Source organism: Hemiscyllium ocellatum, chromosome 7 (genome assembly GCF_020745735.1).
Source record: "Hemiscyllium ocellatum isolate sHemOce1 chromosome 7, sHemOce1.pat.X.cur, whole genome shotgun sequence".
Classification (NCBI taxonomy): Eukaryota; Metazoa; Chordata; class Chondrichthyes; order Orectolobiformes; family Hemiscylliidae; genus Hemiscyllium; species Hemiscyllium ocellatum.
This window is the reverse complement of record NC_083407.1, coordinates 46,658,713-46,680,461: the sequence shown is the minus strand read 5'-3', so window position 1 is coordinate 46,680,461 and position 21,749 is coordinate 46,658,713. Positions and strand designations below refer to the sequence as shown.

The 21,749-nt window shown below is 39.6% G+C and overlaps 1 protein-coding gene across 1 annotated transcript in view; it reads right to left on the bottom strand.

Annotated features, from left to right (window-relative positions):
* snx4 (sorting nexin 4) overlaps positions 1–21,435 on the bottom strand; it is a 52,748-nt gene extending 31,313 nt beyond the window's left edge. The window contains exons 1-4 of the mRNA XM_060827861.1: positions 21,259–21,435; positions 12,437–12,561; positions 1,311–1,449; positions 403–552 (exon numbers count right to left, since the gene is read on the bottom strand). Coding sequence (XP_060683844.1) covers positions 403–552; positions 1,311–1,449; positions 12,437–12,558 — 411 coding nt within the window. The 5' untranslated portion in view covers positions 12,559–12,561; positions 21,259–21,435. The remainder of the gene's footprint in view (positions 1–402; positions 553–1,310; positions 1,450–12,436; positions 12,562–21,258) is intronic.
* Between the last annotated feature and the right edge of the window lie 314 nt (positions 21,436–21,749).

Here is a 21,749-nt window from a genome sequence, read left to right as displayed (position 1 = left end):
GAGGAAAAATGATATCATTTTATATCCAAAGTTAGAGGACAAAAAAAAAAGTTTCTGACAAAAGCCTGTACCTCAAACATACCTGAAGTTTGAATTAATCAGCTGATGACTTGTCAGTGCCAAAAAGGAAGCTCTACACTCACTAAAATTTGAAATTATTTGTTTTAAGAGTACCATAGTACCAGGGAAAAAAGAATTGGTCTTTGGTCAAGAATTTTTAAGAAAACATACTATTTAGCTTATAGTACAGTAGAGGTCCCCAGTTAGATATTTAAAATGATACAGCATTTCTTTCTCATTTTTCTGCAGCCATACTGGTCACTGAATAATGCCAAAGCCATCCATTTGCAATGAAAAGTATTAAAATTGCAGAGCTAACAAAACAAATCAAACTTCCAATACCTGTGTTAAAAATAAATAGAAAATTGGGTCACAAGAGAGAGTAGGATGTGAAGCAACACGCAACAGAAAGTTTTCAAGACCAATCCTTCGTCGTTCAACAAAATCAGGATCCATATTATCAGCAGATAACTTATGCCAAACAAATTCTGCCTGCAGGAATGGAACAGAAGGCAGGTTACTCAACTGGCACTTGTTATTGAATAATGTTGAAGCTACTTTCAGTTGTGATTTCCCTGGGGGGTAAAGCAGGCCACACATGCTAATAAGGTTTGCAGAATTAAAATCTTACAGGAAGCATTATCACATGATCAAAGCAGGTTGAGCAAGTCCAACATGGTGGACCGATATACAGCAACCCAAAAATATTGCAGGACTCGATGTTTCTATGTATGACAATTGGTTTCTCTCATTTGAGATTTAACTTGGAAATTTATGGTCAAATCCAAAAGAATAGACATCCAGTGCTCTAGGATGTAACTTTTCTTTATTCTAATGACTGCTTTGAATCGGGATTTGAATCCATTTCATACTAAAATCTACATTAATAAGAACTCTGAATTGGCAAGAGAAAAGCTTTCAGCAATGTGCTTTATTAAAAGAACTGCCATCTATGGCATTGCATCTAATCCACTTCAGTATTCTCAAATGCAATATTTTTAATTGATTGCTCCCTCATTAGAAGTGGAATGGACTCATACACCACCTTATGTGTGAAAATCAGGTATTAAAAGGGAAAAGAAAAAAGTTCAATGGATACTTTCTTCAGCATAAGCCTTAGATACCCTCATGCACAGTGCAGGATGTCAACAGGGTTCAAAATGCAGCCCTTCATTTTGACAAATTACTTACACATTTGATTATTGCAATTGACAATTACTGAATGGCACACATTTGGGGATGTTACTCACTCTTTTTTCAGGTAGAGGTGGTACCACTATACAAGGATATGTAACAACTAAATAATTTCTCAACAATTCAAATTCACTGTATCGTCTCCAGAGTGAATCTGGCACAGAATTCTCCTCTTCATTTTGTGAATCATGTGTCCTATAAATGAAAAAGTATTAAGACAAAAAACAAAATCAGATTGCTAACTTCTGGGTTAGATTAATAAACTGTATTCCTTCTACCCCTGTAACAGATAAAGTTTAATTACCAAAAGACATTCCTAACAAGTTAAGAGTGAAACATGTAACCAAATATAAAGTTTGATGTTAAACAAAAAGTAAGTGAACATCCCAAGCCTTCCCATTCATTCACAGGCAGGAAATAATTCCACACTAACATTAAAATGAATCACTTATGCTATGAACTCTAAGGAAAACATATTGATAAAAATATCCTTCAGTATGTTCTAGACATGAAATGGATTGATACAGAACTGATCTGCCAGAAAAAAAATTCTTCAGCGGCATATCACTTGAAATTAAAGACTTTTAAACAAAACAACCATTTCAGTGGTAATGCTCATTACCCAAATCTGGAGTTCACTTTAGAAAGGACGTGGTGGCACAGGATGTTGCCACAGTCTCAGTATGTGGAGACCCCAAATAGGCTGGGTGTTTCCTTAGAGCAAAAGGCAACTGATGGGTAGGACCTGGTTCAGGTATACAAAATTATGACAGGCATAAACAGAGTGAAAAAAAGGAGAGAGAATGCATTCCATGACAAGCGTGGCTAAGATCAGAAGGCATATGTTTAAGGTGACGAGAAAGTGGGTTAGATGGTGGTAGAAATATGAAACAAACATTCTGGTGGAGACAGCTACTCTTCCAAAGTTTGAGCAACATCTGGATGAGTACTTAAAATGCCAGGGTATAGGAAGTTATGGACCAAGTGCAGGTAAATGGGATTAGTGCAATCTGGTGGTGTTTGTTGGTCACCACAGACAGAGTCAAAAAGGCTTACTTCTATGCTGTACGGCTTTGAAAAGATTAACTGTCAAAAAATACTTTCAACAATAGCAGCTGACAAACTATTTGATGTGGACTTTAAAAAAATCTTCAAACCTATTGGGGATCAATCATGTTCAAAATATACTTCTATTCCCCAGTTCTCATAACATTCAATTGATGAATTCTTAAGATAGGATTAAGGATCATTTAACAAACGAGTTTACTTTCAGTGATCACATAATGGATCTTCTCTGCAATTTAGATTCAAAGACCACAGTAGAAACAGCTGCAATTCGGATTTGCTTTTTCTAGTCCCTTATTTGAAATAATTGTTTGCAAATTTGCTGTCAACTAAGAGAAGACAAAAACATAAAAAGAGATGTCTCAAGTGAAAAGTATTGATAAATTCTCGTGCAAAGGCAAGGCGTACTTTAGGGTAATCTACACCTCTAAACATTTGAAATCATAGTCACATGTATTACACACCTATTTAATGCACAAAATAGATTGACTCCATTAAACAAAACATCTGGACACACCAGTGGTTATTAAAATATTTATTAAGTCACTTTTCATAACCTTCCACTGAACTTTGCATCAGATCAGTGCAGAAATTAAAATAAGTTGGTAACTAGGCAAGAATTTAATTTCTAAATATTTTAGTAAAAAGTTAAATAAATTGTACCTCTTGCTAATAAAAAAAACTTACACAAATCCTGAAAGTTTCTGGAGTGTGTTCTTTACTGTTTAATGAAGAACACAGGAGATTTAAGTATGTAAAGTGATAACATTATTGAAATAGAATGTCCTTTTATTACTCAAGCTTAATGCCACAAGGGGAGAGGAGGTAGGACAAAAGACAAGTTGTTACAATATGAAAGTAAATGTGGCTAATATCTAAGTGTATACAGAAACCATATTCCTAGGAGACATTGGAAAAATGTGCTGGCGAACCAAATTAATTTAACAGCTGAACATTAAATACTTGCAACAGGAAATGAATCAGACATTATTCTCAGAGCTGGTTAGTGTTTCATTTTGAAATTAAATCAGAGGCAAAAGGAAACAAAAAAAGCATGCATAAGCTCAACTGAACATGCTTCAGGTAATAATGCACGCAACAGAAAGCTCGCACATAGGTGCAGCAAGTAATTAGGAAGACCAATGAAATGTTGGCCCTTATTTCAAAGGGTTTAAGAGTAGGAAAGTCACACTGCAACAGTACAAGGTGCTGGTGAGACTGCATTGGAGTAGTGAGAACAGTTTTGGTCCCCTTATTTGGAGGGAAGATATTTCAATGGAGGCAATTCAGAGTAGGATCACTAGGATGATCCTTGGTATGCAGGGATTGCCTAAATGAGCAAAGCAAAAAAAAAAATGCTAAGCAAGTTGAGACTTAAGTGTTGTTTAGAAGGCCCTACATCTCAATTAAAGAATAGATGGGAGTGCCTCATTTCTGAAAGGGAATTCCAATTAAGATTCCCTCAATGTAAAGCAGTGTTTTCATTCTGATAGTTCTTTTGCAGTACAGAACTGTAAGGAAGACAAAACAGGCCCCCTTTCACAGCAGTGATTAGTTTCCAAAATTTTTCAAAAAAAAAAGGTCCTGACCGCCACTACAATAGCGGCTATCTAATCTTAAGGCAAGTGTGACATTAGGGTGCTGGAAGGGTATGGTACTTAAGTGTCACCGTTCTGAAGAAGGGTCACCAGAGCCAAACTTTCTCTTCGCAGATGCTGTCAAAACAAATTGCTGGAAAAGCTCAGCAGTTCTTGTTTTTGATTTACAGCAAATAAAGTACCAGCAGTTCATTCGGTTTTAAGTGTCAAGGTACTTAGGGTAAGGTGGGGCCAATTTAATAATTATTCAGTTAGTCGATACACTAAAGAGTGTAAACTTGCAATTCCAATGTATTTCCAAATTCTGCTTTAAAAAGGATTTTTCAGAACATTAGGCAAAAAAAAAGAGAGGATTGGAGAGTACAGTGTGGTGCAGAAAAAACACAGCAGATCAGGCAGCATCAGAGGAGCAGGAAAATCAACGTTTTGGGCAAAAGCCTGTCATTGGGAAGGTTCAGAAGTGCTCACCAAAAAGTTTAAATTTCCCAGGGATATCTTTGAGTGTGTTACATTGGGAATATCACAGGGAGCTCATATGTCACTTCCACCAAATTGGCATAACTGGCCAGAGGAAAAGCTGGGCCAAAATCTCTGATGGGCAATTTCCCCCAAATCTGTCATGCTCACTTAAAAAAAACGTTTAACGTCCGTGAATTCAGGGAGTACCAACTCACTTGAACTCAACTATTACCCTGAAAGAAGTCCAAGGATTACAGAGCTAATTCTGGATAACCATTAGACCGACTGATGAATCATAATGATGTCCCCAGAAACTACAGGTAAAGGTTTCAAGATTAGAATAGACTTTGCACATTCCCTTTCCAAGGGCACCTGAAAGCAGACAAAAAAGAATGGCAGAGAAGGAGACTAAATTCCTCCTTGACTGCTCTAGGATGTCTGCATACCTGTTTCATCTATTAAGGAATAAATGAAGGAGGAGCAAGTGATGAAGGGACTAAAGTAACAGGAAAGCAGTAAAAAGATTTGTTGCAATTACACAGAATAGCATACTTACCTACTAAAAACAAAGAGCAATGACCATATATCATGTCAAGCTGTGTGTGTCATGAGAACACATATGGGCAAATCAGGCTAAAAGTTCAAGTAAGTGATGTGATGAACAAAGGAGTGATCCCATTATTCCCAAAACCCAGTAATTTCAATTCTTCAGTGCATAAAATCCAAATTCAACAATTTTCTGTTTCTTTCTGGATTTACCAGTTCCACAAACAAATGCATGCCATTTCTCAAAACATTTTTCATTATGGTTGTAACAGCACAGAAAATAGCCCTTTGACCCATTGAATCTGTACCAATATGAAGTTAGCTTGTTTTCAAGTGAAGTCTCAAAAGTGTACAAAAATTCCCCGTATCAAATGCATGAAAGTGTGTTTGGAAGGTATTCTGTAACCTGCAATGAAAACTAACTTTGCAGATATCATCCTAACAGAAGAGTCTAGTTGACCATATTTTAAAATCACTATAGAACATAATCAAATATTACTAATAACAGTGAATTTTACACTGGTCAAATATTGGCAGGGATGCCAATGTCAACCACTTCCTTCAGCCCAAAAATCAATCAACCATAACTCAGCCAATTTTGTGTCTATGTTGCTAATCCCCTTTTCATTGCATCAATTCTTACAAAAACGTAAATATTAGACTTAGGAGCAAAGAATCAAACATCAGAGATGCAGTCAAATCAAAGGCATCTGATGTGGTCTATGTGGATTTTAACAATGCTTTGGCAAGGTTTCTCATGTCAGACTGGTCCAGAAATTAAAACCCCCATGGGATCGCAGGCAAAAGTGGCACATTAGATTCTAAAAAAGTGGTTGGGAGGTAGGATGCAAAGGGTGAAGGCAGATTGTTTCTGTAACTGCAAATCTGCTTCCAGTGAGTCCCATAAGGCTGAGTACTGGGACCCTTACCTGTGGTGTACATTAATTTCAACTTAAAGACTGGGGATGTGATTAGCTCATAGACAAAGATGGGTAAGGTGGTAAAATAGTGAGGAGAGCAGCTTTCAACTACAGCAGGACATTAATAACTGGTCAGGTGTGTGGCAAATGGTATGCAACACAGAAAAGAAAAAAGTGCAATGTAGTGAATTCAGGAGGGCTAATACAATAAGGAAAGCTACAAATTAATGTTAGGATCCAGGAAAGAACAGAGGGACCTTGGTGCACACGTCTATAGATTCCCAAGGGTGGTAAGGTAGGTAGATAAAAGGCAACTTTTTGGATTGGTGACTTTATTTGGAGGCAGCATGGGAATTCATTGCAGAGGGGAAGTGGTACTTTTTACTTGCTTTTTTAGCTCACAGTTTGCAAGTTTTTTTTGAAAGAAACAGGATAAGCTGAAGCCCAGGATCAGGCATCCAACACAAAAGAGCAAAATAACAGCTAAGCCACATGTTCAGTAGTTGGTGATAGCTATAACTTGAATAATACCGATTACTTTCAGACTGAAGGTAGAACAGGGTATTTACAGGCTACAAACTAGAAGACAAGTAGAATTTCTTTTTGGGGAAAAAAAATGAACCAGGAACTAAGTAAAATAAAAGAGGTGCAGGGCCAGGCATTAATGTGGGAGCAGGTGGACCCCAATGTGGTTTATAGCAACCAAATCTGTAGCAAGTGCTGCTCGCTCAAGGAACTCTAACTCAGTGCTGATTTGTTTTTTGGGGGGAGGGGTCAGGAGGAGGTTGGCAGGGGCGGAAAACACAAAAGAAGTGAAGCTGAAATCAAGAATAGTACAGTCAGGGGTACAGACACTACTGTGGCCAAAAGAGAGCCATTAATAGCTGTGGTGCCCAGGTTCATGATCGCTCATTTGGACTTTTGAATAACTAGGGGAAGATCCAATGGCATGGCTGATATAGGTATTAATGATACAGGTTTAAAAAAAAAAGGTTCTGCTGAGGGAATATTAGCAGCTAGGGACCAAATTGAAAAACAGATAATCACCAGATTACTACCAGAGGCACATGGTCAAATGAGGTAGAATTTCTTTGGCTAGAGGGTGGTCAACTAGTGGAACTCAAGGTCTCCACAGCCTTCTGTGGCAAAGTCATTAAAAAAAGAGAGAAAGATGGAATCAATGGTTACAGGGAGGAAGCAGAAGAATGGGTTCGACAAACATATCAGACATGATTGAATGGCAAAGCAGGTTCGGTGGGCTGAATAGCCAAATCATACACCTAATTTAGTATATCTGGTCAACATGGATGAGTTGGACCAAAGCATCTGTTTCCATGCTGTACATCTTTATGACTATCTCATATAGTCTTATGGGTTACAACTGTTTTTATATTCAAAACAAAAGCTTTGTACACCATGCGATTGTAGTCAGATCATGGGGTTGACCAGTGACACCACCTGATGGAGGAGCAGCACTCCAAAAGCTAGTGCTTCCAAATAAATCTGTTGGGCCATAACCTGGTGTTGAGATTTTTAACTAGGCAGAAATAATCAGCTTTAAGTATCACTATCAAATCTCATCTCCTTAGCAATTTTGAACCCTTCTTATGAAAGAGTTTCCTCTTCAGACCCTATTGCCCTCATGGCTTCTATTTCTTGTTAAAGACAAACATGAAATATTCACTTAATACCCTCAACTATGTTATGCTTCCATGTGTAAATCCCTTTTTGGTCCCCAGTTGGCTCTACTCCTTTTACCAGACTTTTCATATAGTTTGTGCCTTCAGAAGACTTTGAGTGTGCTTTTTATTCTCTCCCCACCCCTTTCCCACTCTAGTTCTGTAAATTTATTATGGTTTAATTTGGTTCAGTCTAAGAGGGAAACAAACAAACAAACAAAACAATAAGTTAAGTTAACACAATTCAAATTGAAACATTTAGAGAGTGTTCCATGGCTAATGGCCACAGTGGGCTGGAAAAGCTTCTCCAACGACACTCGGTATGGACATAACTGCAAAGATGTAGTAGGCAATCAGACCAAATATCCCCAGGTCTAGAAGATGATTCACAAATAGGTCCCCTGATCAGTTTACAATCATAATCCTCTTAAACAGCCTGGGAGTCAATGAAGCAAATTAATGTTTTATTGCAAAGGTCTGCTGCATGCAACAGACTTCATGCCAAACCCACAATAGAAAAAGAATAGCCCCATGTCAAGAACGTTCTACCAGGATTTGCCTTACTATGCCCTTGAGAAAATATTCCTTAAAATGTATTCAAACCATTTATTTTCCAAGCAATTTCATGAATCATTATTCACTTAGATGGGCAAGGGCAAAGGCACAAGAACTTCACAACCTGCACATTCTCTATCCTGACTTGTTCCTACACAATCACTTAGTCAAAGTCTTTGATCCTGCCCTTCTGAACATCACCGTGGCTATCCCTATAGTAAAAGTGCTGCAGTGGTTCAAGGAGACAGCTCACCACCACCTTTGCTAAGGTTACTAGTGATGGGCAATCAATGTTGGCCTAGCCAGTGACACACCGATCCCATGCAATTAAAGAAACAAATGCATTTGACAGTTGAATTAACATCTGATAGCAATGGCAAAGTCATCTTCAACCAGTTGCACTTTATTCTAACTATTATTTATACTTCCATAGGAATAATTGAGAATTTCCAATAAAGGGAGAGGCAGTGGCCAGTAGTATTATCACAGGACTATTAATTCTGCAACTCAACTGATGTTCTGGGGATTCAAGTACAAATCCAGCAATGGCAGATGGTGTATTGATAACTATTACTTAACTTAAAAAAAAACCTGTGACTCATTAATGCCCTTCAGGGAAGGAAATCCTCCATTCTCACCTGGTCTGGCCTATGTGCAACTCCAGATCCACAGCAATACATTGGACTTCAATATCCTCTGAAGTGTCCAATCAAACTACTCTGATGCATCAATCATTACAAAGTATCAAAGAAATTAAACTGGACAGACCACCTGACATTGACCCAGGTACCAGAAAAGACAACAGCAGAAACAACCAACCTTGTTGATTCAGCAAAGTCCTTTGCAGTAATACCTGGGGGCTAATGCCAAAATTGGGGGAGCTGTCTCAAACACTAGTTTAAGCAATAGCTCGACAATGATAGAATCATATCTTACTAACAAACAATCCATTTAGGACAGAGACAGGGAGTCATTTCTTCATGCAAAAAGTGGTGAGCCTGCAGAATTCATTACTACAAAAAGTAGTTGATACCCAAACATTGAATGTAGTCAAGATAATTAGATACATACAGCAGTCAGGGCAAATGGGATCAATATGGGCAGCACAGTGGTTAGCACTGCTGCCTCACAGCGCCAAAGACCCAGGTTCAATTTCCAGCTCAGGCAACAATCTGTGTGGAGTTTGCACATTCTCCCCATGTCTGCGTGGGTTTCCTCCAGGTACTCCGGTTTCCTTTCACAGTCCAAAAAGTGTGCAGGTTAGGTGAATTGGCTGTGCTAAATTGCCCATAGTGTTAGGTAATGGGGTAAATGTAGAGGAATGGGTCTGGGTGGGTTGCTCAGAGGATCAGTGTGGACTTGTTGGGCCGTAGGTCCTGTTTCCACACTAAGTAATCTAATCTAAAAAAAAATGTTATAGGGAAAAAAAAGAGCAGGATTAGGCTATTGAGTTGGACAAGTCAGCCATGATCATGATGGAATGGCAGAGCAGGCTCAAAGGGGTGTTCTGTATTTAACATCATTGTCACTATCCCCGGATATGCCTTGTCCCACCAGCAGGATAAACCCAACAGAGGTGGTGACAGGAGGGAATTGCCCTGGGGAGGCCTCAATATTGATTCCTGACTTCATGAAGTCTTGACTTAGAGAAACGTGGACAAGGAAACCTCCTGCTGATCATCGTGTACCATCTCCCTTGGCTGATTCCTCCTGTTGAGGAAGACTTGGGGGGAACTCGAAGGGTGACAAGAGTGCAAAGTGTACTCTGAATAGGGAATTTCGATGTCCACCACTAAAAGTGGTTCAGTAGTACACTGATCTAGCTGGTTGTGTTCTAAAGGTCATAGCTGCCAGACTGGGTCTGCCGCAAGCAGCGAGGAAACAAGAAGACATACTTTATCTCATCCTTGCCAACCTGCTGGCTGCAGAAAAAATGTTAACAGCAGAATCTGCAGCCTCATGGCCAAGCACTCAACCATTACCATCAAGCCAAGGTATCGACCCTGCTCAAATGGAGAGTGCAGGTGGGCATTCCAGGAGCAGGATCCAGCAAACCTGAAAGATGAGGTGTCAATCTGGTGAAGCTACCAAAGCAGGCCTACTTACACACCAAATAGCAGAACAATTAACAGAGCTCAGTGATTCCCACAGCTAATGGATCAGATCCAAGCTCTGCAGTCCTATCCCAGTTGTGAATAATTAATTACTTGGAGGCATCTCCACAAATATCCCTATCTTCAATGATGGCAGAGCCCTATGCAGTGAGAGAGATTGCTGTGAATGCTTCAGTCAGCAATGCCAAAGTGGATGATCTATCTTGGCCTCTTTCTCTGGTCCTCAACATCACAGATACCCCCAGTCTTCAGCCAATTCGATTCACACTGATATTAATAAGTGGTCAGAGGCACTGGACAGTACAAAAGCTATGGGTGCTGACAACATTCCAGCAATCATACTGAAGACTAGAACTTGGCATTCTCCTTGCCAAGCTCTTCGAGTTACAATATTGGCATTTACACAATAATGTAGAAAGTTGCCCAGGTACATTCTGTATGCAACAGCAGAATAATTCCAACTCTACCAATTACTGCCCCAGTCCACTCTTGATCAGTAGAGTGACTGAAGGTGTCATCAACACCATTATCAAGCAACAACTGCTCAGCAATAACCAGCTCAATGACACCCAGTCAGCTGCTGACCTCATTCCAGCCTTGCTCGAATGTGGACGAAAGACCAGAAGCAGAACTGAAATCAATGTATCCAGGGACAATCTTTCCACTTGAAGTCATACCTGGCATATAAGATGGAGGTTATGGTCATTGGAGGTCAGCCCCAGGACATTCAGCATAAGTTCTTCAGAAGCATCCTAGGCCCAACCATTTTCAGCTGTTTCTTCAATGATCTTCCTTTCACAAGGTCATAATTGGAGATGTTTGCCGATGATCGCACCATGTTCAACAGCATTTGCAACTCTCAGATACTGAAGGAGCCAGATGTTCAAATGCAACAAGATCAGTATAATTCCCAGGCTTGGGCTGACAAGTAGCAAGTAACATCCATGCCATAAATGTCTGGCAATGTGCATCTCCAACTAGAACTGGGTAATCTAGCCACCATCTTTTCTATTCAATTGGTATGCCATCACCGAATCCTGTTATAATCAAGATCCTTGGAGTTACCATTGATTAGAAACTCAATTGAACTCACCACTTAACCAGAATGCCTACATCAGTCAACACAGCAGGCCACTTGGCTGGCACCAAACCCTCCACCTTCAAAATGCTCTGCCTACACCACCACACTTAACAGCTACAAGATACACTGCAGTAACTCACCAAGATTGCTTCAATGACTGTGCAAACCCACAGTCTCTACTATCTGGGATAACTGATTATCTGCCTGCTGCCCTTCAAGCCACACACCATCCTGAATTGGAACCATGCTACTGCTACTTCATCATGGAATCAAATTTCTGGACAGCACTATAGGTTAGCCCACATCACATGGGACTGCAGAAAGGAGGCTCACCAACACTTTCAATAGGGAATTGGGAGTGGGTAGTAAATGCTGTCTAAACAGCAACATCCACTTCTTCATGAAGTGGAAATAAAAAGCACAAATTTACATTATTCCAGTTTGGAAAGAGAATAGCATACTGGAATATACAGTACATTAGGAAAACAGACCACAAAAAGGGTTAGAATTAATGCCAACGTGATCAGAAACAACCTCACGTTGGCATTACTTCGAATGATCAGTTATTCAGTTGCTTACCAAGTTTCCCCAATTTTAAAATTAATGTAGAAACTAGAAAGCACCTGGAAAGAAGAATTAATCATGCAACCTAGGCAGCAGTAATTTCCTAAGTTAAAAAAAAACTATAAATATAATAAAAACTTATTTCTCCACTTTTTCTTGGCTAAGTGTCAATTGTGATTTTATGACTTGCGCCAATGTTGAGTTAACAACTTCAGAATGGTTTTGAAAATTTAAGTGAAACTTGATATGGTAATCTCAAAGAAGTCAGCATGAGTGTACACCAAATTTGGGCATAACATTGATCTAGCACAAGAGATCTTTCACCTGTTCACTTAGCAAAAATTTTAGAATTCCTATGCAGTAAAATACTAAAAAACAGTACATGTTGTAAAGAATTAAAATCAATTTTTATGATGACAATGTTTATCAAAACATAGACAAATCACTTTATAGTTACATAGCAAGAACTGCTAAAATGTCTGCTACTGAAGTCTAAAATCACAACGTTATTTGTGTACGCGCCAAAGAAAACAAACTACAGACCAAGGCAGTGGCACTACTATGAAACTACACAAATGAGCTGTAATACATATTTACATACTTTGTTTCAATAAGGTAGACTGTATAAATCTCCTGCATGTTCACTGCATTTTTGCCTGTTCGTTTTTCTGCTTCTGACACACTGATCTCCATTTTCTTCAATAAACAGCTTGCGTCTTCCATGATCTATTTAGAAAATAAATTGCACAATTTAAATACAGTTTACAGCTTCAGAAAAATTAGACAGCAAGGCACAAATATGCAACTGGTTTAGACATACAAATCTTAAAGAGCATCTGGAGGGAAACATTTTGGGATGGATTTCTGGACCAAAGAGGCTAGCAACTAAAAGCACAGCCAGCAAAATTAGAACCATAATTCGGTTACAACAGCTATGGTAGACTGGTTGTAGACTGGTGAACATGAGAGAGAGAGAGGGGCGGGAGGGGACAAGATCATGGAGAAATCTGAAAACAAGGATGGGAACTCTTAAAATAAAAGCTTCACATAATCTGGAGCTACTGCAGATGGAGAAAGTTAAATTGGGTACAATAAGAGTTGTAAGCTGTGAAAACTGACAGATTTCTGATGGTGCTGTTGAGAAACATAACAGATGCAAAAGAGCATTTTGTAAATGAAAACGGTCAGAAAGGTAGAAAAGCCACTTCAAAATGATTAATTGGCTGTAATTATACAGAAAATAATGGAGCCAGTGAATTGCACTCCCACCCATCTAAACAACAATGGGGAGGCAGGGATAAGAATGGTCTGGTCATGGAAGAATTGCTCAGAAAGGAGTAATGTCCTTACAAGAATGTATATAGGGTATAAATTCAATTAATACAAAATATCTCTAATTGAAAACTAGTAATCATGCCTGTGTCAACTATCATGAAAATCCATCTGGTTACTGATGTTCATTTGAGCGAGGAAATCTACAATTCATATCCAGTTTAAGCTATAGGATTTCTGACCCACAGCAGTAGGACCTGGCCAAAAACACCAGTCAGTCAATTCAATGACAATGACAATTAAGAATGTGCAACAAATATTAGCCTCTCAGTGATGCCCACATCACAAGAATAAGTAAATCGACCACACTAAAAACAGAAATTGCAGTAAAAACTCAGCAGGTCTGGCAGCACCTGTGGAGAAAAATTAAAGTTATGTTTCAAGTCGAGTGACCCTTCCTCCGGACTGGGTTCTAGGATGGGTGAAGGAAGGGGATGGAAAGTTGGATAGTCAGCAGTTTAAGAGATTAATGTCAAACTTGAGCTCGAAAAACTGGAGATGGGAGGGCAGAGAAAATAAAGCAAATTTCAGAGTTCAAGGCAAGGGCACAAGGGACTTTGGCCCATGAATTGTCATCTTTTGGAGAGAGACTGACTGACTGCAAATATTTCTCAATAAGTTTTCAATAACCTTATCATTACTCATTTTACAGCCATGACAAGCATTGTCAGGGGTGACAATGAGCAAACAGTTATCCAGGATGTGCAAGTATAGTGCCAATGGATGGACAACAATGGCTTAGTTTGTAATTTAGGTAAAATATGAAAGCTATTACTTTTAGAAGTAGAGTTGGCTGGAGCATTGGATTTTCCTCTGCAAGTACCAGGTAAAACATTGGAGATCAAAAAATTACACCAACACTAACCGAAAGATTGACATTGGAAATAGCCAATATTAATATGGACATAAAATAGATTATTTTTTAAAAAAATTTCACATCACTATCATTTAGGTACACCATATTTTGGGTTAGAACAAACATGATCACCCCTCTAATTTTCAATCAACTGCTCTGAGAAATGGCCTAGCAAACTGTCACACAATGGTAACAATCACTACAAAGTTTCAACGAAGAATCGAAAATAAAATGGTCAACCTGGCATTGATATAGGCACTGGAAAAAAACAATAGTAGAAATGTAGAGAAGATAACAGCCTTGTGGTATTATTGCTGATCAATTAATCCAGAGACCCAGATAATGTTCTGGGGATCTGGGTTCAAATCCTGCCACTGCAGATGATAGACTTTGAATTCAATGAAAATCTGGAATTCGGAGTCAAATAATGACCATGAAACAAATCGTTAGGAAAACCCCACCTTTATTGAAGTAAACTGCAATCCTTATCTGGTCTGGTCTACATGTTGACTCCAGACCCACAGCAATGTGTTTGCAATTAGGGATAAACAATAAAATGTTGATCTAGCCAATGATGGTCTCAGAGAAGGCTTTAGGGTTTTCCTTGATCCAACCTGTCAACAACTTCTCCTGGATACCTTGTAACTCTTAAGCACCCTAACGGAGCCTTCACGTCTCACCCTAACATAAGCCTTCCTTGTCCTCTTGACAAGAGATTCAACTTCTCAAGTAAACCATGGTTCCCTTGCTCAACCACTTCCTCCCTGCCTGACAAGGGGACACAGTAGCTGTCTCTTAAAAAAGAAAGCTCCATGTTTCAATTGTGCCCACCACTTGCGGTTTCCGTCCCCATCCTAAATCTTGTCTAATCACATCATAATTACCTTTCCCGCAACACTAATTCTTGCCTTGCATTACACACCTATCCCTTTCCATCACTAAAGTAAACATAACCAAATTGCAGTCTCCATCACCAAAGTGCTCATCTACTTAACACCTGGCCAAGTTCATTACCCAGTACCAAATCCAATGTGGCCTTGTCTATATACTGTGTCAGGAAACCATCCTGCACACATTGAATACTTTAGATGGGTCAGTTTTTGTCCAAACTCTGGTGTTTCTAGTCAATATTTAGACAATTAAAGATCTCAAAAACTACGTTACTCACACTCCTATCCAGAATTATCTTTGCTATCCTTTCCTCTACATCTCTGGAACTATTTGGTGGTCTATAGAAAGTTCCCAACAGGGTGACTTCTTTCCTGTTTCTAACCTCAGCAGACAGTCCTGAGTTAAATTTTATCAAGTACATATTTGTATATGCTTTTATTTTATGTAGGAATGCAGTAATGGTTGGTATCTATCCAGCCTCAATTTAGCAAATTTATACTTCAATGGGAATTGCTGCATATATTATATATTTTGAGTTATGTTTAGTCACAAAGCAATTTTTCTATGTAATTAAAACTGTACACAGAACACCTTAAATCTTGTATGAAGAATTGTTTAGGATTTCAGTGGGTTGTTAAAAGTGAGGTATGTTTTCCTGAACTTCTCCAATTCCCCACCCCAATGAACTCTGATTTCTTGAAGGCAAACTTGCCATTGCCAAAATAAGAAGCTGATTCCAACAATCTGTGCAATAAGTTCTCAAATCATTAAGTCGATGTTTTGTGCCAGAGAATCGCATCATACAAAGTAGTAATGGTCCATAATTTATACTTTTATAGTTGCTCTATCACAACATCAGTCCTGTATAATTTGTTGTTTTCCTAATATCATTAAATAATTAATTTTTACTTGGAAATATAGAATTTGCATTGGCTTAGTGCATCTGTGGTATTCTTTTTATGATTTTTGTAATAAGACTGATGGAAATTTGCACCATACACTGAGTAACGTCCAGCCTGGGACTAACACTGTGGGTTCATGTTGCAGCAAATTGGAACCGAAGTTACATTGGCTAGGGTCCAGCTGGCTGAGTCTGCAGCAAATTAGTCCTGGGGGAGTAGTGCAAGTGCTTGGAGAATTAGGGAACACGTTCTCTCTTTTTTCCCCACCCACCTTTTTCTTTTCTCTTGCAACGTTTTCAACTGCTTCGTAGTAAAATGAAAAGTGAGGATGTTTCCAGGTGACTATGCAATATGAAATCGAGTCATAGGGATATGCAGCATGGAAACAGACCCTTCGGTCTAACCCGCGCACGCCGACCAGATAGTTTGTACATTCTCCCCGTGTCTGCGTGGGTTTCCTCCGGGTGCTCCGGTTTCCTCCCACAGTCCAAAGATGTGCAGGTCAGGTGAGTTGGCCATGCCAAATTGCCCGTAGTGTTAGGTAAAGGGGTAAATGTAGGGGAATGGGCGGGTTGCGCTTCGGAAGGTCAGTGTGGAGATGTTGGGCTGAAGGGCCTGTTTGCACACTAAGTAATCTAATATCATTTCTGATTCTTCAGATACTGAAGCAGGCTATGCAGCAAGGCCTGGATAATATCCAGGTTTGGGCTGGCACATGCCTGACAATAACTCTCTCCAACAAGAGATTCTAAACAATAAACTTTCCCATTCAAAGGGCATGATTATTTCTGAATCCCTTACTATTGGTATCTTTTGATTTGCCAGGGACCAGAAACTGAACTGCACTAGCCATACAAGTAATGTGGCTACAAGCACAGATCAGATGCCATAAATGTTGTGGTAGTAATCTGACTCACCAAGGTCAGTCCACTTGTGACACTCAAGTGTGATAGAATATTCTCTAACTTTGCTGAAGGATCACACCTCCAACCAAACTTTTCCAAAGTTTCTTGGACAACATCTTCCAAACCCAGGACCACTATCATTTAGAAGGGCAGAGGTAGCAAATATATAGAGAAAGCCACCACCTGCAAGTTCTTCACCAAGCCCCTCACCACCCAAACTTGGAAGCATTTTTGTTCTTTGTTTCACTGTGTAAAAATACTAGAACTCTATCCCAAACAGAAACAGTGGCTCTACCTGCAGCCATTGTACTGCAGTGGTTCAAGAAGGTTCTCGGGCAATAAGTATTGGCGATAAATGCTGGTGCTGCTAGTGGTGCCCACAGCCCATGAATGAGAAAAATTTTATATCAACTAATGTGTGGACTAGGAAGGGAAGAGAAGTTGGATAATCCAAAAATATTCATGGGAATAGACTGACAGAATTACCTAGTTTCCTGTTGTTTTATCCTGTTCTTGCTCCATGGAAAACATTTGCTTTCTTGTCCAGTCTCATTCCACCTACATCAGTATATATTTAGTTTATGGTTGATGTAGTAGTTGGAAATTTCATACTCATTAACAAATTATATTCATGTTTGAGCAGTTCAAATGTCTATATCTAGAAACAAGGATTGAATGTAACAGCATTAGAAATTTACGATTGTGGATTATGTAATGTCTAATGATGGGAGAGGTATGAATGGCAGAAAATTTTTTTTAATCAGAATTTGGATCTGTATGCATCATATTCTTTCGCAGGATGTGTGTCATTGGCAAAGGCTGCACTTGTTTTCTATCTTTAATTCCCACTAAAGCTCAGCTATTTCAGAAAGGATTTTGAGTTGTCCACATGTCTGTGGAGCTGAAATTGCATCTTGGCCAGACCAGGTAGGGATGGAAGATTTCCTTCATTCAAAAGTCCTGTCTTAAGGGTTTTATTGTCAACAATTCCAGATTTAGCAACTGAATTTACATTTCACCAGATACTCGTTTGAAGCCATAGCCCTAGAACATTAGCTTGAGCCTTGGGTGACATCTTTTCAACTCGAGAATGTAATATTCCCAATACAATCTGAGATTTGCCAATGGAATTTGTGTCCCTCTAACGTACTTTCAGTTTGAATGAGTTTGATTTGGAATGTATCCAATATGAAAATAAACCCTTGAACAATTTTGCTAAAATTTTCCACTCTTCAAGCTTTTTAATTTTGTCATGTTTTTGCTTTTCTTCGCTTTTCTTCCCCCCCAAAAATCACTTACTATTGTTCCCCACACCCCACCTCCTTCTGTTCAAAAGTCAACTGTGTACGAGAATTAAAGTTGATTGGCATATCCAAGGTTATAACACAGCCTCTCATCGGTCAGGAAGCACAGACATCTGAAACCAAACTATAGAAAAAAAAAACTTGCCAGGTGTAAAAGTAAAGGCAAAAGTGAGTACTGCAGATGCTGGAGATTAAAGATTAGAGTAGTGCTGGAAAAGCACAGCAGGTCAGGCAGCATCCATGAAGCAGGAAAAATCAATGTTTCGGGCCAAAGCCCTTCATCAGAAATGAGGCTGGGAGTCTCTGGGGTGGAGAGATAAGTGTAAATGTGAAGCCAACTACTTCCAATTAATTCATTTTAATTCTTAAACGGTGGTGTACTGAATATTGACTACTTTAATATGTGCTTGTGCTTGCTTATGACCCGAGAACAAATAGATCTCAACCATAAAATGTGCAAAGAAACTAAAACCAATACAGACCAAAGTGCTGCCATGCACACCTAAAGTGGTCAAAAATTGGGTATCATATATTCCAGAAGTAGATTGTAATAAATTCCTAAATATGGGGGTTTCAGTATAATTAGTTAAACTGTCAACACTTATCATTTTAGGATGTTTAAATGTCAGGAATTACAAAGCTCAGTTGAGTCATTTATTGCATTTATACCTGAGAATGTAGCCACCTCTTTGCAATTATTGGCAATGAGATTGTCTCTAACTGTTTTCCAAATAGTTTTTTTTTTTAAATCACAACACCAGGTATAGTCCAACAGATTTATTTGGAAGCACAAGCTTTCGGAGCACTGTCCCTTCATTCCAAATAAACCTATTGGGCTAGAACCTGGTCTGTGAGATTTTTAACTTTGTACACCCCCATCCAACACTGGCACCTCCAAATCATTCTAAAATATGGCACTGGAAAAGCACAGCAGGTCAGGCAGCAACCAAGTGGAGATGGAGCTGGAGGAAGGTAGCTGGGAAGGCGATATGGGGTAATTGTGATAGGTCAGTGGGGAGAAAAATGGACAGGTAGGACAGGTCAAGATAGCGGTATCAAGTTGGAGGGTGTAAAACCCATACCCACACCTCCCCCCTCACTTCTGTCTAAAGCCTCAAAGGATTGCTTCACATCCAGAGATTTTCCTACAAACCCACTCACCTGAACAACTGTATCCATTGCTCTCAATGCAGTCTCCTCTACAGTCAGGAATACAGGATGCCAACTCACAGAGCATTTCAGGGAACACCTCTGGGACACACAGAAACAAAACCACCAGCCTGTGACTGACCACTTCAACTCCAAGGACATGCAAAGCCTGGGCCTCATCCACCGCCAAATCCAAGACACCTAGCAACTGAAGGAAGAATGCCTCATCTTCCGCCTTGGAACACTTGAATCACACAGCATCAAGACCGACTTCACCAGCTTCCAAATCTCCTGTCCCCACACTTCAACCCAGATCCAAACTTCCAACTCAGCAATGCAGTCTTGACCTGTCCATCTTCCTTCCCAACTATCTGTTCCACCCTCACCCCCCCCCCAACCTATCAACTTCCCAGCCATCTTATCCCCAGCCCCATGATCCTATTTCTCTTAGTTCCCCCTTCCCCCCACATTCCTGTAGAAGGGCTTATGCCTGAGACACCAACTCGCCTGCTCCTCAGATGCTGCCTGAACTGCTGTGCTTTTCCAGAGCCACATTTTTTGACTTGTGACTCTGCAGTCCTCAGTCTTACTTCCTAAAATGGTCTCAAGGACCACACACAAGTTTTGTTCAACAAGATGGGTCAACACCATTTTTTGAAAAATAACTGGAATGAATAAGACATGCCAGTGATATCTCCAAGGAGTCTTAATTATTTAAGACCTAATTGTAGTGAACCAGTTTGGTCAAACATCTGACAAAGGAGTTCTTGTAGTGCAAGTTGTAATGTAGTCCCTGAGCCAGAGGTTCCCGAAACACGTTATATCACTGAACATACTGGACTAGAAGGTGCCTCAAATGTCTGACAAGGAGCATCTAATCAGAATAGTATAGCAAAGTATTGCATAGATACATGGTCCTCTTCCAATATGCTGCTTCAAGAAAGTTTTCCAAATGTTTTTAATGCTTAGGTGAGTTCTTCTGATATGCAAACTCCCACAGCAAAGACATAGAATTTGCATTTCCACTTACAAATCTGCCACCTTTTTTGGAGATGCCTTTTTAAATTAGGTGAATACTTTCAAAGTAAAATCCATTTTATCTCTCTATTCATATTTTCTGTCAATGACACCAGATCTTTACCCAGTATTCCCACCCCCAAATCATTTTTACAGCCAAATCTGGTCAAAGAAAAAAGTGATTAAATGTACACTTTAGGCATAAATTACTTTCCAATTTTTGGGCCAAAGCTTTATCCAAGTGTTAGTTGATACATTCTTTTGTATGCTCTTTTCAATATTTGATTTTATTCCTAAACTTTTTTTAAAAAGTTAAAGAGTTATAGACAAACATCTCTTCCCATGAAAGAAAAAACAGTCCCTCAATTCTCCATGCATTTGCTCCAACAAACAGTATTATCTAACAGCTCTAACATGTTGAGAATTCAAACTAAGTATATTATGCCCAAAAGGTGCTGGTTTGCACATGTACCGCTTTGTTTTTGTTCCTAAGAACCACTATGAGGAATGTTTCTAAAAAAGAAATTAAGAATCTGCTCAGATACTAAAAATCTTTCAAAGGAAGTCCACGAGCATTTGGGTCTAGAGGATGTAGTCCTAGAGGATGTGGACTCTAAACACTATCTTTGCCCTCTCTACACATGCTACCCGAACTGCTAAGTTTCTCCAGCATTTTGTGTTTGCGTTTCAATCTTGGTTTTATTGCCATTAAGTAGCTGTTTAGTTAAACTTTGAATATTAAATTTAAATGTAGGGTGCTTAGCTGACTCCGTTTGGTTTTGCCCATAGAAAGCCAGTGCTTTTTTTTCGACATGACAACAACTTTCTTCTGAGCAGCCCCAACGCTGAGCTTTACGGCTGGAGTTTAAAAGGCAAGTTCAGAGCAGCTGGCATGCAGAGCCGCCCATAACACAGCCCATCCAACATTTACCTTCGTCCTTCCCTGTGCCCACAAACATTTACACTCAGCTCACTCTCTGCCTGCTGCCATGATCTTATACTGTACCAAAATCGCACAATCAGTTTTTTTTCAAACACCGACTTTCTGACATTTCATGTTCACTCACCTCAGGGAGAACGCACTACTGAAATGATTTAATACCAAATCTATCGGGACCGTGGAAAACGAAGAGATTGAACACTATCAGAACGTAGTGTGAGGATGATAAATCAAACAATACCAGAATGCCGTACGCAGGCCGCCATTAAAGATGGCCGCTGGGCGCCATCTGCGCATGCGTCGCGTACCGCATGACGGCGCGTAATGACTTAACATCACGAGCTACTGATTTGACAACACGGCTGGTTGCTGCGCATGCGCGGTTTGTGTCCCTTTTTTTTGGGGATTGTCCCCGTTCGCGCATGACAGAAACAAGACTAGGAAGTGTTGAGGGTGTGTTCTTGGGAAAGCCCAGCAGCTCAGGCAGCATCCGAGGAGTAGGAGAATGGACGTTTCCGCCATATGCCCTTCATCAGGAATGTTGAAAGGCTCCGGTCCGAAACGTCAATTGTCCTGCTCCTCGGATGCTGCCTGACCCGCTGTGCTTTCCCAGCACCA